Raw genomic sequence first — 18,961 nt, 5'->3', positions numbered from 1 at the left:
AAAGCAGACACACAGCCAAATCTAAAACCTGAAACCCACAGGCCACGAGAGGGGGGAGACAGGGTTGGGTGAGAAAAGAGGCGGCCTCTAATGGGATATTTTTGGAGGGGAGGGCAACGCGGAGTGCCTGTATTTGGAGATGGAGGTGGATGTTGGAGGGGGTGGGCAATGAAAGAAGAGGATCTGATGTGAGCTTCAGGGGGGCGTGGTTGGATTGTAGAGGTTTAGTGGAGGGGGGGGGGGGGCGTAGAATTATACGTCACAACCTTGGTTGGGACCCTGATTTTCTTCTGATGCTGACACACACACACACAGCCCTCTGATAGAGGACAGACGGACGAAGCAAAGAGGAGCCTGTTAGAGAACTACAACAAAGAAAAGAAAGAACGTTAAAGAGTGTTTAAAGAAAGAAGCTGAGAGAGCAAAAGGAAGGGAAGAAGAGCAGGAACCAGGAGGCAGAAAGAGGTAAAAATACACTTAATTTTACTGCCTGATAATTTGTTGGGACAAGAAGAGTTTGTCACTTAAAAGATCCAAGGTTTAACATCTTTAAATCTCCACTCACACTTCCATTTCCACAAAGGTTTCATTAGAGTGAAACAAAGTGAAAATTTGTCTGAAATCACCAGTGAAGTACATTCACTCAAGCATTGTGCTTAAGTCCAATTTTAATTGTACTTTATACTTCTAGTCCACTACATTTCAGAGGGACATATTGTACCTCTTGCGTCACTAAATTTATCTGACAACTGGAGTTATAGTTACTCTACAAACAAAACATATGAATATGTATATATAACGATCCACCAGTATGAATATAAGTTAATATTAGCTCCACCACTAGTAGCTGGAATATTAAAATGCTGTTGTGTGTTAATGCCTCTTCAGTTATAATAATCAAATAATATATGATATAACACTCTGACAGGAGTATTATACCCAAAGTGTACTTTTACTCTTGATACTTTAAGTACATTTTACTATTTTGTAGTTTCACTTATGTTCAATCTTTGAACAGAGTTTTTTAAATAGTGTTATTGATACTTTTCCTAAAGTAAAATATACTGTATGATTACCCCCACTGGAAACCACATATCAAATGATACATCTAATGACCTCATTGTAATAATTAGTAATAAATACTAATATTCACATTTAACTGCTGAATGGAAACAATGTCAAGCAGTTGCCAGTGGCCGTGTGGATATTACTACTCTGCAGGGGGGGTGTCTGCCCTTCTCTTTCCAGTCCTTAGCTGTGATATACACACAAAATACACACATAAAGTACATGTTGTGTGTGTTTCAGGACCTATAAATACACACACGAGATAAACAGGGAATTCAGCTGCATCTACAGAGGGATAGAAGAGTTGGGGAAGCACACAGGGTGGTGTTTTTTGTGTGGGTGGAGGTTCAAGTGGTGGACAAAATAACAGAAACACTGTATAGTACAATAGAGTGCTGCAGGGATTAACTATTTTTGTGGGACCAACCTGGTAGATAGCATTGTACAGGTTCCCTCGATTAGAAGACAATTGGATTTTTGGATCTTGGATAATTGCAGAAAATAAACTCTGTGGCAAACAAACGATGGAGATACTTACACTTGTTCAGCAAAATAATGTTCACAAAATGAAATTCACTTTTATGATTTTTTTAAGCTTTAAAGCAATCGGCAGATGTAAAAAGCTAGCGTTAGGCTATAAATGAACGACAGTATGGTCACATGACTTCACGTCACCACCACAAAGCTAAAGGCGGACTAGTGTTCTAGTGATGATGTTTTGAGGTCTCAGTAGAACACTTGTCTTTTAAGACAGGTAAAAGCTTACATTTTTTACGATAAGGGTATTTACTGCTGTATTGAATATCAAAATCTCCTTAGCTTGTGTTAACCACAGACCTTATTTCAGGATTCTAAGCAAAAACACATTTAAAAGTAACATTCCCTTCAAGACAACGTAATCTGGAAGTGCATTTCCTGGTTTTAGGATTCTTTCCTGCAGTACTTTATGCCACAGCCCTGCAGTTATTAGCACTTGATAAAGCTCATAATGTTCATGTTTTTACTGGTCATTTTGAAGGACCGAACTTTATCAAAGCAGCTATAATCAATATTTTGAAAACCCCACAGGGAATTATCGTCTCTAAATGGTCAACTTTTTAGCGTGTTTTAGACAACTGTTTTGGTTTTATAACAACTTACCTAACAAACCTAAACAAGGTAATTATCAACATTGACATCAAAGCAGAAGGATTAAGACACTCAGTGAACTGGAATCTTAAGGATGTGGTTGTTTTCGGCATCCCTCCAGCGTCAAAGCCATCGGTAATGCAATTTACTTTGGAAGAACACAATTGTTGGTCCTCTGCAAACACTCCTTAAAACCACCAATGCATCACAACGCTTCACTCAATGTCAGTTGTCTTCTTCACTCTGCGGAACTTCAAACACTCAGATCAGTTTCACACACTGAGGTCAGCGTCTAAAAATAAAACGCAGAGCCCCGGTCGCTTAGATTACCTCCTTTCTCTTGTTATGCACTATAACGGTTAATTTTTCTGTTTAACACACACACACACACACACACACACACACACACACACACACACACACACACACACACACACACACACACACACACACACACACACACTGTCAAATGTCACATGGCTCTAAACATAACTTTTAATATTCAAAACAAACTACGAGGTGACTGGGTTTTAACCAGAGGAAGTTAGGGATTTAAAAAATATGTCAATTAGTAAATGGAAGCTACAAATTAAAGCTGGTGTTTCTGCAGCACACCAGTGATCGACACTTTGGCTCGAGATAAAGGCAGTGATTCAAAATGAGCTCTATTTCTGTCCAACAGATGTATAACATTAATATCTTTAATAAATATCTCTCCTAAGTACTTTATTTCACATATCAATTACTGATATATATATATATGAGTCTTAGGCCTTTGAAGGTTAGGGTTTTGTCAATTTAGTTCCCAAATTTTTTTGGGTCATCACATTGTCACAGCAAATCATAACTTTTATACTTCAAAAACTGTGTTTATTCACATCCAGCTATCTGTTTGTTGTCTGACCTGTTACTGACACCTGCAATGTTTTAGGGTTGGGCTACATTTTCAAAAACCCTTGAGGCTCCAGTTTCTTATATAATAATAACATAACATAGTAAAATATAGTTAGTAGTTCATGACAGGAAAATATTATTTACACTATTTTTCAAGTGTGTTTACTAATTATTACACAAATGTTTCCTGTAAAATTGGTTCTAATCATATAGAGAAATAGTGACAAACTTCTTAACAGTTATTTTTAGATAGTTGTTCATTTCTACTGCGCCATTTAAAGCATATAATTCTTTCTTCACTGCTCATCTATAATTGTTGGCTTATTCCTTTGTTTTGTTTTTTTTGTCATTGATACAGTAATCACTATATCTTAGAATGTAAACACAAATATAAGAAAAAAAAGAAACTCATATATACTGTATACAATATAGGTATCCAAATACTATATGTAACATACATATTTATAAACACTTAAAGTAAATAAAAATGTAAAAGAATACATTTAAATGTATATAAAATATATAAGAAAGCTGTGTGACTAAAACACAGGTTATCTTTCCTAAGCATTCAGTTTAAATGATTCACTTAGGAGTGCACCAATTAAACCCTTTTTTCCTGTAGTTAGTGCCAAACTACACAGTTTTGAGGAAATTATACCCAAATAATTGGGAATTTTAGTACCTTGAAACCATTACCACCAAGAGGAAGGTGTAAAAAGGATCTATTATACTGAATACCCTCCTCTGGTTGTTTAAAAGGCAGATTCTGCTGTCAGTTCCAGTATATCTGTCAGTGATGATGATGCTGGTGGTGGTTGTTGGGGGGTCGTGGTGAGGTCTGGTTCCCAGTATGGTGGTTGACAGAGCAGCTGTCTCCCTGTGCTAACCTTGGTCCTGGATATTTCTGAAGGCTGATCTCTGCAGAGATTATTTTCATGCCACAGAATCCCTGAACAAGTGGTTGGTTTGTCTGAAATGTTGCCAAGACCTTGATTTAAGCAGGGTGGCGGACTGATCCTACATTTACAGTTATAATACTTGTACTTTTGAGTCACTTGTTTTTCAATTCTATCCTACTGTCTACTCCACAACATTAATATAACAGCAACATTTACTCTTTAATTTCAATTCTCAACCTCTTAGATAGCTTAATTTAAATTGAAGGTCAAAGAGATAAAAGTATCTCATAATTCTCCAAAAAGCAAAGTTTAGAGAAAAGTCCAATATGTGGAAACCAATTTGTGATTTTTTTATCTGCTGACCCTTTGCAGGGGGCCGACTCAAAAGTAGGAAACCACTGTATTTAAAGTTAAAACAATAAAATGCTGCTTTCCCACTGATGCATCAGTATTTGTAATCTAATAATTTAATACATAAAAATATATCAGTCTGACATATTATTTCAGTACATTTTGCACATATTATTTCATACTTTTGTACTTTTACTAATTATGGAGTATTTTAACATTGTAGTTTTGGGGCTTTTACTAAAGTAAAGGAGATAGGAGTCCAAGGAATGTGTGCTTATTAAGATCGTATTGCTCATAAGATAATAATAATTATTATCTTCCACCTTGTTGTTTTTGCATCAATCAAATATGTGTTTGACATCATCCTGCCCCTCGTGTCTCCAGTTGTCCCTGACACTGGATTTATCACCTCCCCCACATGTTTAATGGCTCAGGGTCACATTCACAGAAACTCTTTGCTGCTGTCAAATAACAAAGAACTCTTCTTCTCGGTTAATTTGTGGTGTATTGAAGTTATACAGTGTCCTGGCTGCCGATCGTTGCTGCTCCAACTGTTTAAAGGGGGATTGCGACATCAACAAGTAGCCTATGGTGTGTAACAGTGAACCCCTCCACTTCATATGACACCGTAAACAGCTGCTGACCTCATGTGCGTTCCTGTCTGCGTCCCCCGGTCTGTCCATGTGTGGAGCCCGTTGGCCGGCGAGCCAATAGATGCTATTTAAAAAGAGCCAAGTTCAGACGCTGAGCCAATGAGGAGGAGGGGTGGAAAGAGGGACGGGGAGATTCATGTACATGTTTGTGGTCAGAGGGATTGGTTGTAGCATTATTAGCATTGTCAGTACTATTCAAAATGGTGACTAGATGTTGTTTATTACAGAGGTCACAAACAGTGGTTGGAAAAGGTCATAGAAGGTATTTAGAAATAGAGATATAAGGCTTTAGTTAAGTAAGGAATCTCTCAGGAAGTAATGAAAATAGCCTTAGCAACACTAATCTTTGATATTCTTGAAAAAGATATCTGATGTTGTTTCGAGAGTGTTGAGCTCAAGAAGCTATCAAAGGACATTAATGAACATAAAATGTCTAATTAAAGTTACATAATACACAATACTTAAAGGTGCATTTATGGGAATCAATATGAATAACTGAAAATAGGAATGGTTGTATTTTTGTTACCTTAGAATGAATCGTTTATATCTTCACACAAAGCAGGTCCTCTTCACAGAGCCAGGGGCCATTTTCTACAGTAGTCCAGAACATTAAAACAAAATATTGGCTCTTTATAGGCCCATTTGCGTTTCAACGTTATTAAGTCGGCCACCGTAGTTCGAATACACACTTGGCACATGGGAGAAGTTTCCGTTGGTTGCAATCTGCAACCTCACCTCTAGATGCCGCCAGATCCTACACACTGAACCTTTTAAGAGTCTACAGTCATACTAGCAGCTCTGTGATGCTATACTGGAACTAAACGCTTATGGCAACATGCTAACTCACTCACAATGACAATGCTAACATGCTTATGTTTAGTAGCCATGTAAACCATCTTTAGTGTAGCGTGTTGCTAACAATTGCTAAATAGCTCTAAACAACGACAAGTTGAAGCTGATGTGATTGTCTTTAATTTTGAGGATATTTGGTCATAAAACAAAGTATTGGACAAACCTGACCTGATTATGGCGCTAGCTGAAAAGTCAGAGGTTCCCCAAAGCTATTACGATCCATCCTCTGGGAACCAGATTCATGGAAATCCATCCAACAGTTGTTGAGTTATTTCAGTGTGGAGCAAAGTGGTGATGCGACTGACCGACGAAAGATTGGTGTAAAAATATAATACATGGAAAAAGGCAAGTTAAAGTCAGACTATTAGAAGCTCGAGTTGAATCGAATAACAAACTGACAATAAATGATCTCACTCAGGCCGAAAGGGCAAAATTAATAAAATGTAAAGTACAGATCTTGCTCAGTGAGAGAAAGAACATTGAGAACTGGCACACAGTTGAGTCCCCAAATAGGCACTGGGGTTTCTTTTACTTTCCGCCCTGACACAGCACCGAGGTGATCTCTGCACCGAGGCTCAGGTAAACATCAACAAACCGTGAGCCAGGAAAAAGGATCAAACTGTTGTTTACCACCAGACGTCCAGCTTCCACTCACTTTAAAGCCCTTCAACTCAGCAATAATGAATTGTGATAATACTGAGTCAGTGCACTGACTTTAAAAAACCTCTAAACTACAGCTATTGTCACAATAGTTTAAGCTAAATGCTAAAAAGTAGTTTAGCATCTGGCATTATCCCACAATTGCAAGTTGATTTAAACGTGTGGTGTTGTTTCCGAATCTGCATAAACGTCAAGTAAGATTTTCTTTGTATAAAAAAAAAAAAGACACAACGAACATTTAGTGGACCTGAATACAAAAAAAACCCATTATTTTGCTTCCTCAAACATGTTGCCAACGCTCATCGCCTTTAATATCATTATAAAATTTGCTAGAGTTTTCAACTTTCCAACAACGTGGTGTCTTTAAGAGCTTTCACACTAATTAAATGACAAAAGAGACACAAACACAGGAAACAAAACTTAGAAACAATTCCTCTCAGCCAAGTCAGAGTGCAAGAGGTACAAAACTAAAGCAATCGAACACACAATGTACAAAAAACTCATTACAAAAATGTAGATATATGCTCTCTATATCCCCTCCAGGAAACGCCATGCCCACCATTTCTCCTATTAGTTTATCTCAGACTCCCTCTACTCTGTTACAGTCTCCCCTCTCTGCTGCAGTTGGCAGACCGCGGCTCATTGTGATCAGGAATACGATTCTCCCAGTTGCATTAAATGCCGGGTGGCTGCTGTAAACCACAAAACCTAACCCTGAGCTTCTTTACTGGACACTCGCACCTGTCGTTCACAATGCTGCCAGCTCATAGAGACATAGAGTTTGTATGTGATCCTCAGTGGGATTTAGAAAAGGGTGTCAGTTTGTGTGTGTTTTGTTGTTCGATGTTTGAGATTAACAGAGAAATGTGCATCTGTCAGAGGGTTTTGTCGTGTCCTCTAGTGACCATGAAACTGTTGTTTAAAGTCTGTAAACATTTGACAGGGTGTGTTTCGGTTGTTTATGAGGAGCTCACTCTGGGCTTTGAAACACACCTTTCTTTTCAATAATTCAGGATATAAAGACACATTGGCGGAAAGAATAGTAATGAAAAAACATTTTAAGAGCTGTGAAGAGTGAATCTTGTTTTCTTTAGAGTAACTTTATGGAAGTCCAGTAGGACAATGAAAAGTAAACATATGTGTCATTTCATTTCAATCTTGCTTTACATATCTAATCCTTTTCAGTGGACATTATGTTCTTTTATCATTGTCAAATGATATTATGGTAGCACGGTGTCTCTGTTGAAAGCACACATTGATAAAAAAAAATACTTCAAGATAGATTAGCTTTAGTTCTATATCTCTATATGTTGATTTTCACACTTATTTCCAACGAATCCAAACTAGACCTAATGTTATTGAAAGATTCAGATATCTAAAAACTGTGATACTTTTTGACTCATTGCTTCTCGTACACCATAGATGGAATTGCTGTGTTGTTTATGCGAAACTTCTGCTTTCAAAAAAGATGACACAAAAATTCTGAAATAAATTTAAACTAACAGCAGAAGTCAGAATAAGCTATTGTGATATGTTGGGGATTTCTGACACTAATATAAAAAATATGTAATACATTAATACACTGGTGGTACATCAAGCAACATTGCTGCGTTGTAATCAAACTCTTTACTTTCCACATGATAGTTAAATCTTTGTCTTTCCTTCTTTTTTTCAGGTGCTGTGTGCTGTGTTCAAGTAAAAACACCACAAATAAAAAAAAAAAATAATCCCAAACTAGTCCAACCATAATAACATTCTTAGCTACGACCTCCAGCTAAAAGGGGACTTCAACACTTAAGCCTGAGTTTCTAGAAACAATTTTAAATTAAATTTTGTTGACTAGCTTGATCAGCCTTTAGTGTAAAGTAGCCGCATGCTAAAACCTACAAAAGACCACTTCAACAGTCAAACGATGGCGCCAAAGAAGAAGGCCTCCCGCCAGAAGAAGCCCGCCGTGGACACCGTCCCTCAGGTAGCCATGGAGACCATCCCGGCCCAGCTGAAGGTTGAGAGCCGTGGTGACGGTGTGGTGGTGGTGGACAGCGTGGTGAAGAAGATCGAGCAGATGGCGGCGCTGGACATCGCCCAGCTGAACAGCCTCAACCTGCCGCTGCCGCCGCCGGTCATCAAGCCCGGGGAGCGAGGCCTCGGTCTGGGCAGCGAGCTGACCCGACCCCTGCACGGCAACGCCCTGCTGGAGGAGCTCAGCAAGATGCGGCAGGAGAAGTGGGTTACAGTACTTTCTGTATTGCATTGTTATGATGCAATACAATTGTGATATTAATTGATACAATAACTATACGGCACAATAGCGATACGATACGATACAGTTATGATAGAATGGATTCACTATAAAATACAGATTTATAATACATTTACTATACACTAACGAGGCATAAAACAACATTATGGTACAGTTACAATACACTTTAATAGCAATATGCTAAAAATACAATATAATCACGATGCAATACGATACCATAATGATACAACACAATACAATTATCATTTAATATACTTGAGATATGGTAAAATTACAACATGGTACAATTACAGCACATTACAATTAAGATACAATTGTAATACAATGCAATTAAGATACATTCAATTTACGATACAATTCCGATATGGTAAAATTACTATTCAAGGCAGTTATAATAAAATACAATTACGGGTTAAGTAAAATTACAACACGGTACAATTACGGGACATTACAATTACAATCGTTACAAAACAAGTGAGATACTCGGCAATTACGATAAAGCACAATATAGATGTGTTAATATTGCAATACAATACAATACAACATAATTGTGATGCGGTACAACATCCTGACATGTGTACTGTATGGTGTCATGAGTTATTGTCTCTGTGTGTCATCCATCCATCCTCCTGCTCTCCTCCTCAGGTTCCTGACTGATCTGGAGTTGGCTTGTAAGACGAAAGCCTTTGACGTCCACAAGCTGGTCATCTCCTCCATCAGTCAGTACTTCAGAGAGATTCTGGCCAAAGACCCGGGCATGAAGCGCCTGGAGCTCCCCTCCCTCTCACCTCTTGGTACAACTTCCGATTCAGTTTATGTTGAGCCACGATATTACATAATGTTTACAATATTTGAACTTCAAATCAAGATCCCTCACATTCTAGATACCAGATATATTATGATTTACCTTCAGAAAATTAGAATAAAATGAGAAACCGATTGGTGGATTCTCTGTCCTCAGGCCTGGCTAACGTCATCACCTTCGCCTACCTGGGTCGCGTCCACATGTCCCTGTACACCATCGGCTGCACCGCCTCGGCCGCCGTCACCCTGCAGATCCCTCAGCTCCTCAAGATGTGCATGGACTTCCTGCTGGCCGAACTCAATGTGCAGACCTGCGTCTACATCTGGAACATCGCCGCCGCTTACGGCCTGTCGTCGGTGAGCGACGCCGCCCGCCGCTTCGTCCTGGAGAACTTTGTGCAGTTCGCGGACACGCCGTTGTTCAACCAGCTGACCATGGAGCAGATCTCCGCCTTCCTGCAGGAAGACTATCTGCTGTTGCCTTCAGAGGTCACTGCCTTCCAGGTCAGAGGTCAAACGTTGTCTTTCAAAGGTCAAGGCTGAAATTTATAGCTGAAAATTTCGGTTGAAATAGAATATGCTGTCAAGTGAACATATTCACTTAAGATATCCTAACTGAGAAGAAGTGCCAGGTCTTCTAGGAGGCGACTGGCTTCCAGTACCAACCCGTCGACCCTCTGGGCCGTCCTGCTATTTTCACCCAGGGCCTAAAAACAGACCCCAGACCAGCTGCTCAGAGCATAAAAGAGATTCATGCAGCATTGTGAGCAGAAACCGCTGAGAATATCTCACTGTATGCAAGAAGAGAGCTGGGGTATTAATATACAACTCCGTTACAGACATAAATAAACCCACAGCTGAGAGAACGGTGATCGCTGTATTTATAAACAGGACCAAATGCGAGTCAGTCTACATCGCGAGAATATTATCCTGATCCGGGTTTGGATTAAATTTTACTTTACTTTTATTACTTGAATTGGTTTTATGAACTTCATTTTAAAATCAAAGTGCATTTGTTTGGATTTTGTATTTGATTATATAATTTGAATTTGCTGCAAACCCAACAAAGAAGGAATAATATTAGCAGATAAGTTCAAAATATACCTTAATTTAATAAATATCTTGTTAAATAATAAAATGAAATATACATTTTTGAATAAAAAATCTCTACCTCTAATCAGTTTGTTAAAAGATATATATTTTTATTTGTTTTTCCAACCAATTAGTTGTTGGAATAAATTAAAACCTTTTTTAGCTCGTTATTTCCTATTTTTTGCACATATTTAATAATTTATCTATTTCCTATTGTCCTCCTAACAACTTTATGAATGTATTTAAACTTGACATCCTTTAGACTGTTTTTGCAGCTACATGTTAAGCACTTTTTAAAACTTGGGTTTTGAAAAGTGCTCTGTAGAGATATTTCTCTTATAACACATGACATTTGAATGTATTATATATCTTCACTGTAAACTCTCCCTGTAGTTGGCCATGAGGTGGCTCGACTTTGACGCCTCCCGTCAGGCTCACGCCGCTGAGCTGCTGTCTCACATCCGCTTTGAGACGATCCCAGCCAGCGAGCTGGTGAGCCAGATCCAGCCGGTGCCCCGCATGATGATGGACCCGCACTGTCACCGCCTGCTGGTGGACGCCATGAACTACCACCTGCTCCCCTTCCAGCAGAACACCCTGCAGTCCCGACGCACGCAGGTCCGAGCCAGTCAGCAGACTCTGCTCACCGTCGGTGGTCGACCTTCGCTCACAGAGAGAGCTCTCAGCCGCGAGGTCGGTGCTTTGGTTTTTGTTGTCTCTATTATCCACCACCTATTCACACAAAAAAAAACCTTACTGACCTGTGACTTCTGTAACCCAGGTGATGTGGAGGGACCCTCGGGAGGGAGCAGCCACCTGGCGTCACCTCACCCAGCTGCCAGCGAAGAGCTTCAACCAGTGTGTGGCTGTGATGGACGGCTTCCTGTACGTGGCCGGAGGGGAGGACCAGAACGACGCTCGCAACCAGGCCAAGCACGCCGTCAGCACCCTCAGCAGGTAGCAGGGTGCTGCTGTTTAGGGCTTTGTATTGGCAAGCACCTCACAGTACGATTCGTAATGTGATACACGTGCCTTGATACGATATGTATCGTGATACATGTGTCACAATTCGATATATAGCTGTTGTCTGACATAAGCACAGTAAACAGTGTATGACGAGACACAAACCTCAAGCCGGATTTCCCTTGTGGAGGCAAATATTAATCACTTAGTCTCAAATACACACATTGGCAACCTGATTAAATATAAATTAGGTGTGGTGAAACATGTGGTGTGGTGAAACATGTAATGAAAAGTCTTAAAACTAGATTTTGAGACACAGTGCGACAAGATCAGGTAAAACAGGACACACCTGAAGGCCCTCCTCACTGGGATCTAGGAGTCTGTGGTCCCTTCTGAACGTGACCCCTCTGCCCTTTACCTCCAACAGATATGACCCTCGCTTCAACACCTGGCTCCACCTGGCCAGCATGCGACAGCGCCGCACCCATTTCTCTCTGACAGCCAGCGGCGGCCGCCTGTTCGCCATCGGCGGCCGCAACGTGGAGGGTCTGCTGGCCACCACCGAGAGCTACCTGCCCTCCTCCAACACCTGGCAGATGCGGGCTCCCATGGAGGTGCCCCGCTGCTGCCACTCCAGCGCCACCCTGCCCTCCGGAGACATCCTGGTGACCGGCGGGTACATCAACTGTGCCTACTCACGCTCCGTGGCGTGCTACAACGTTGACACCGACGCCTGGAGCGAGAAGGCCCCCATGGAGACACCCCGCGGCTGGCACTGCTCCGCCGCCCTCGGAGGAAAGGTGTACGTGGTGGGAGGGAGCCAGCTGGGGCCCGGCGGTGAGCGGGTGGATGTGCTCTCCGTGGAGGTCTTCTCTCCGGAGAGAAGCGGCTGGACCCGGGCCGCCCCTCTCCTCCTCGGTGTGAGCACCGCCGGCCTGTCCCCGCTGGCCGACAAGCTGTACCTGCTGGGAGGCTGGAACGAGGCGGAGAAGCGCTACAAAGCTGCCGTCCAGAAGTACGACCCGGCCACAGACAGCTGGTCCGTGGCAGAGGATCTGCCCGAGCCCACGGTGGGAGTGTCCTGCTGCACCTTGACCCTGCCACCCCGCCACGCGCCACGCCGACAGCAGCACCGCAACACCCCGGCCCACGAAGAGCAGCAGCAGGCCGGGAAGAACCGGAGCAGAGAGAGCAGCACGGCTCCTTCCCAAACCGTCACCGCATAGAGACAGGAAGCACTGGAGAGACTAGAGGAGAGAAAGGCTGGTTCAACCCCTGGAGAACATCTGGATCATCTCTGCTTTTCATTCTGTTTATTTATATATTGCTTCATACAGAATGAAACACCGTGTGTATGTGGAAAAGTGAATCTACTTAAAACTGAATTCAAAATGCATTTTTATCTGTAAATAATAAAGAATTTTGGATAGAAGAATAGAAATAAAAAAACGACAACAAAAACAATCTGTGAAGTAGAAAACAATGCAACCTAGCAGAAATATCTTCTTTTTAGAGCATTATTTAACTTAATTATATTGTAGAAATACTTATATACTTAAATAAATAAATAAAATATATATATATATATTAATAGAAATACATTTTATATTCATATAAATGTAACTCTAAAAGTGCTGGTAACAATGATGAATGAATTATTGAACATTTAGCCTTTTTTTAACAGATTTACACAATTAAGATGACCTATTGGTCATCAATCCTTCTTAAAGGGATTTTGGGGTTTCAAATACATATTTACTTGACATCTGACCTCCATTATTATAATTTCAAGAGAAAGGTGCAATCTAAAATACAGCCAGATACAGATCTATGAAATGCCCATGTGCTGGTTTTGCAAGAAAGACAAAAAGAGAGCTTGTGTGATTAAAATTTGTCTCAGGAGGTTTTAAATTGATGGCAAATGAGAAGAGAAATGTGGATAGGGGATGAATCGTATAGTGGAGCAGGTGGAGGTACAGAGGTGATGGATGGAGGAGGAGTGATGAAGACGGGAACAGTGGCTGTCTGCGTTGAACAGGCGTCACTGTGAATCCACTGGTAGTTTGGGTTCAAAGAAGTATTTCAGCAGTGTGTGCCGTTCAACTGTGAAAATTAGTATGAGTGTGTGTCTGTGAGACAGACAAGTGAATGACAGGAGTGTGCGGACATGACAGGAATATGAGCCAATTCTGACAAAAGCTACATAATCAGGATTTCAGCTTACTTCAGCAGGTCAGCCATAAACAAACCTGCTTGTTCTTTCATTTATTATATGGTTATTTGTCAGAAGTAGTGTATTAAAAAATATATTTTATAAGTGCAATGCAAATCTTAAAAAATCTGAGATTTTATGAAAAAAATCCAACATTTTGAGACAAAACCTCACCTGTTTGTGTTTTAAAACATTTGAAGTTATCTGACTAATCACACTTGTAATAAACTAATAAAAACTACCAAATAATGAACCAGTGAGACGCCAGCAGGTGGAAAGACAAACTGCTCAGAGCGGCAGCAGCATATTGAGCTATTAATAAATATTGTTTTTACCGTGAGATACAATGAGGTTAATCTGGCTCATTTGATTGGCTGAATCCCTCTATTTGTAACTGGACGAGATCTGTGCTGGTGGTTTCACTAAATAAAGCCAAAGTCATTAAAACATGCCAATTTTCTGTCTTACTTTTTTCTACATCAGACCAGGCTGCTGGAAAATGTAGTCTGACCACAGGAAAGAAGCTGTGCTTTTCATGCGCCGCAAGAAACGCGTCATTAGAGGTCAGGTTTGGATCAAGTTTGAATTCAGCGATAGAAGGATCATTACTTTACGTTCGCAGATGTGGGAATGAAAAAGACTCTAAAGATTCAATAGTGGAAGGATTCAGAAAACAAGCAATACCATTATGTAAGAACTACTACTTAATGTTTTACATTGAAAGTTAAGATTAAGAATTATAAGCAAAATGTGTATAGTACTCATGCAGAAAGAGTGGCCCCTTTCACAAATGTACTAATTCAATTAAGGTTGGGCAACATTTTGACGTTGTAGTTGTTCAAGTTGGGTCAAGTGATATTTATCAAGTATACTTTCAGGTACTTTACAGCTTCACAATGGATCTCACTTCATATGCATATCTTTTTTTAAACATTAATACAAAGTCATTAATAATGACAGCTGTCAAATTAAAGTAGTGGCGCAAAAAGTATGAAGGATAAAATATCAAAATTAAAGCTTAGTCAGTTGTATTAAGAGTACTTCAATAAATTAACTTTCCATCACTGCCCAGTTGTCAGGTTTCCTCAGATGTGGAAAGTTAACGTATATTACTGGTTTGTTCTTGCCGTCTTCCCTGAGTCATCAATCACAAAATAATTATGTGTCCAGATGTTCTAAATTTTAAGGTGTGTTCAAGAGTTTTTCCGTACAACTCACTAAACCAAATTCTTGCAAACAGGGCCACGATATTTAAAGTGAGATGATTTTATACTGAGTGAGGTCTGTACAGTGAGCTCATCTGACATGAACACAACACTGGGCCACACGTGGTTAAAACTCATCCTACGAGTCAAACTGACATACCACAAAATGAGGTTGCTCACAGAATCCAAAGTACCGGTAGTTAGATGATCACACATTAAACAACAGAAACCTTCTTTAAGTTAGGCACAAGACAATGAATATTAGTGCCCATGTCTAAAATGTGTACACGATTGAAGTACCGCAGAAACAACACCAAACAGGAAGGGTCCTTTTTTTCCATTTTATTTGTTACAAACATCAAAAGGTGGTCCTTTACTTGCCGGGGAGGATGATGCCGTCATACTGAGGAAAGAGAAATAAAGACACATGTATTAGATTGTAATCGACAGAAAATAAAATGCAACATTAAAGACATTTGATTCGGAAATTAACATTTCAGCTGAAGGGAGCCACAGACTGAAGAGTCCACGCACAATATTAAAGTCAGAGAATGCAGTAAATCAAATTAAAAACATTTAAAGCAAAGTGACCAATCATGCAGTAGTTTCTTGGAAATTGACGTCAGTACAATAAGCCAACCTGGGATTAGATTTTCTGAAAATAAGCTTCCAAAGCTCTCATAAACATGTTAATTATTTATTTCAGGGAATGCACTTTTAAATGAAATTTAAACAAAACCTGGAGAGCCACAGTTTCAGTCTACAGTTTCCAGGTGTCACAGGACGTCAATGTCAACACTCACTTTCTGCTGGAACCAGCGCATGGCCTCCTCTTTGCGGATGCGGTGCCTGAAACCGATGCGGCCTCTTTTCCGCTTCTTGTCGGCGATGCTGAAGCCGGGTCTGCCCAGAACCTGAATACACAGAGACGAGACGACAGAGCTGGTCAGAGAAGCTTCAGCCTCATCTCTCGGTTACACGTGAACACTCCAGAGGCACCGGTCAATATCACTTCACGGTTGTATGGCCTCTTGACTTCATAGCTGGTTCAATATAATGTTAGAAGACTTGGCTACAAGTCCAGGGTACTGTATGGGCTCTCTTATGTTTGTCTTTAGTAAATCATGTCCATGGTCAGCTGACATGTTGTTGATGAGGAACCTTAAACATTCACAGAAAGACTAGGACAAACAGCATTTAACTGATCTTCTGTTGACCTCTGACTGAGGAAAGTGGCAGGAACCGGTTAACGACCTAATCATTAAATTAAATTACACATTTAATCACTCTACAGACATATTTTCCCTCAGCTGCAACATCTTAATGTGTAAAGCACAAATCATGTCACACTTTACATAAAACCTTTTACAATTCAAAACCCTCAGCAGTCTTAATTGTCTCAACATTAAAAAAAAGATTGAGTTGCTCAATTAGTACAACTTCAAGATAGTACCATTTTTTAAGTAATGTGACAAATATTCAGCAACAATTTATTCCTACAAAAAACATCTGTATTTACTCCACCATTTCAACGAAACCTCATTTCTAGGCAACAGCTTGGGTCCATGTTTACTTCCTGTCGGCCCATGTCAACCAAAGACTGCAACAGGAAATAAACCAGGAATTCTGTAATCTTTACTTTGACAACTAAAATAGTCTGCATACACACACGAATGTTCAATTTGTGCCGTCACAACTAAGAATTGTTCACATAACAATTGGCTTTCTGCAGCTCGCACCACAACATCCCAGCAACAGGTTTTTGTGGGCCACTTACCACGTAGAAGTCCAGTCCGTAGATGCCGATGCTGGGGTCGTACTTGATGCCCAGATCGATGTGCTCCTGGATGCCGAAGCCGAAGTTTCCGGTGTCAGAGAAGTTGTTCTTTCTCAACTCGTACTCACGCACCTGGAAGCAGGAAGCAACAATACGTTCATAACATGGTAACACAGGATAGTTAGTTGAGTGACGGCAAAATTTTAAATAATCAGACTTGGCTCAAGGCAAAAAAAAAAAAAAAAAAGGGAAGCCCAATTAAAGAAGTCAAACATCACTTTTTTGTTTCCACATGCAAATATTTTCTTGAAAAGTTGATTGTGACAAAATTGAAAGACACATTGTCAATTGTACAAACAAGACTGAGTGCAAGGGAAAAAAATAACTTCTATGCACTATTAGCAACTTGGTCCAATATTTTGTCATTTAATTTAAAATTGAAGCTAACACAAAAAGACAAAAACAAGCTTTAGTCCATATTTAACCAGGTATATATATCTTATTATATTTTTATCCAACTATGAAAAGGGCCCATCACACTCTACTTAGACAACTGCGGCCAAGTCACAAGCAAAGACAACAGAAGTTGAACAACTGAACTTGTGAGATGTGTAGAGGAATACACAACATGACTTTCTGACCTTGAGTCCTTTTTCCAGGATCTCCTCTGCTTTGGCTCCACGGACAGTGCAGTGGACAGCAATCTTTTCATTTCTGCGGATACCGAAGGATCGCACGGTGTAGCGGGCTGCGAAAAAGAAAAACAAAAGTTTAATATAGGACGGTGATATCGATAAACATTTTATTGTCCAACAACTTCATCAAATCCTTTCCACTCTTAAGATAACTTTCACTATGACTGTCAGCTCTATGAATATGTATAATAAGGGCTTTTGCATGGTGTTGGATAAAATACTACTTGATTAAAAATGCTTAAACTTAACACTCCCACAGCTAAAAGTTATTCCCGCTTTAGTCTTCCCTCCCCACATACAAACACTCACCCTTTGAGAAGACGGGGGTCTGCCCTGTGAGCTGCTCCAGCACCTTAGCAGCACGGGTCAGCCTGTCTCCACTCTCACCGACGCAGATGTTCAGGCAGAGCTTGCGAATGCGAAGCTCTCTCATGGGGTTCTCCTTCTTCTCACCCTGTTCCTGGAAAACACAAAAGTAAACTGTTTGGTTTACACTTTGTCACAAAAACAACCACTCAAAACACGAGTACGAAGAAGTTGTGACGCCTGGCCAGCCGCTGCTGCCATGTTGAGTTTACCTGCTGGCGTTAGCCTGCTATCAGGTTAGCACAGGCGAGACAGAGACACGAACATTTCAACAACTTAACAGTTTGCTACGAGTAAAAACTCACAATGTACTTTTTTCTTTAAATCCACTGCCCTGCCACTGCTTTTCTCTGTCTCTATACAACAAACCACCAACAGTCTTGGACCAACGCATGCCGGCCGGAGAACATGTCCGTGCATATCCCCGCTGCTTCTGCTGTTAGCATGGTTGGAGATCACCTAACGTTACGTGTCCGGAAATTAAGGACAAACAACTAAAAAGATCACAATAAGAAAATAAACACGCCTGCGGTGTAACTTTAGTGTCATTATACAACTGCAATATTGTCTTTACTACTAAATATTACTACAACCGTAAGAGAGAACCGTATATTCCGGTAGCTAGCCTGTTGGCATCACTCGCTTTTTTGGTTAAACAGTCTTACGTTACATTTGTTAAAGAAATAAGGCGCTAGTTTATTCATTCATATTGTAATTTAAGTCTCTGTACGTCAAAGAACAGTTAGGAGGACCCAACAGCTCCGATGATTGTAGATTACAACTACAACTTAACGTATGATCACCATAGTACGGTGTGAGACAGTACTCACCGCCATGTTGGATCACTACAAGAGGGCGATACGTTTCCGGCGAAAGACATTTATAGTCAAGTGTTCACCACAAATGACCTCGACCAGACATCGTGGGGAAACGAGAGGGTTCCGGTTTACGGCACTAAACGCAACAAATAAAGTAAAAATTAGTTTATTTTCTTTTGGAATTACGCAGCTTTGAATGATTTAAGTGGTTTGAATCACCACACAATTATATTCACAGCACTTACTTGTTTATGAGTAGAG

The 18,961-nt window shown here is 40.3% G+C and overlaps 2 protein-coding genes across 3 annotated transcripts; one reads left to right on the top strand and one right to left on the bottom strand.

Moving 5' to 3' along the window:
- The first annotated feature begins 8,417 nt into the window (after positions 1-8,417).
- On the top strand, positions 8,418-13,074 carry klhl43 (kelch-like family member 43). Of its 2 annotated transcripts, XM_054605807.1 has the most exons (7): positions 8,418-8,468; positions 8,511-8,731; positions 9,414-9,562; positions 9,730-10,076; positions 11,058-11,357; positions 11,446-11,621; positions 12,055-13,074. In XM_054605807.1, exons 1-7 carry the CDS (start codon positions 8,418-8,420, stop codon positions 12,851-12,853), a joined length of 2,043 nt encoding a protein of 680 aa, XP_054461782.1. In that variant the 3' UTR covers positions 12,854-13,074. The 2 variants fall into 2 exon arrangements, with proteins under 2 accessions (XP_054461782.1, XP_054461781.1); XM_054605806.1 differs by having other exon boundaries at positions 8,418-8,731.
- Positions 13,075-15,366: 2,292 nt separating this feature from the next.
- rpl11 (ribosomal protein L11) lies at positions 15,367-18,802 on the bottom strand. Its single transcript, XM_054605805.1, has 6 exons — positions 18,713-18,802; positions 17,826-17,976; positions 17,463-17,569; positions 16,822-16,953; positions 15,848-15,958; positions 15,367-15,447 (listed from the first exon to the last, which is right to left on the bottom strand). Exons 1-6 carry the CDS (start codon positions 18,716-18,718, stop codon positions 15,418-15,420), a joined length of 537 nt encoding a protein of 178 aa, XP_054461780.1. The 5' UTR covers positions 18,719-18,802; the 3' UTR covers positions 15,367-15,417.
- Positions 18,803-18,961: the final 159 nt, after the last annotated feature.

This window comes from Anoplopoma fimbria, chromosome 10, assembly GCF_027596085.1.
Source record: "Anoplopoma fimbria isolate UVic2021 breed Golden Eagle Sablefish chromosome 10, Afim_UVic_2022, whole genome shotgun sequence".
NCBI lineage: Eukaryota > Metazoa > Chordata > Actinopteri > Perciformes > Anoplopomatidae > Anoplopoma > Anoplopoma fimbria.
This window is presented reverse-complemented; position numbering and strand designations above follow the sequence as displayed.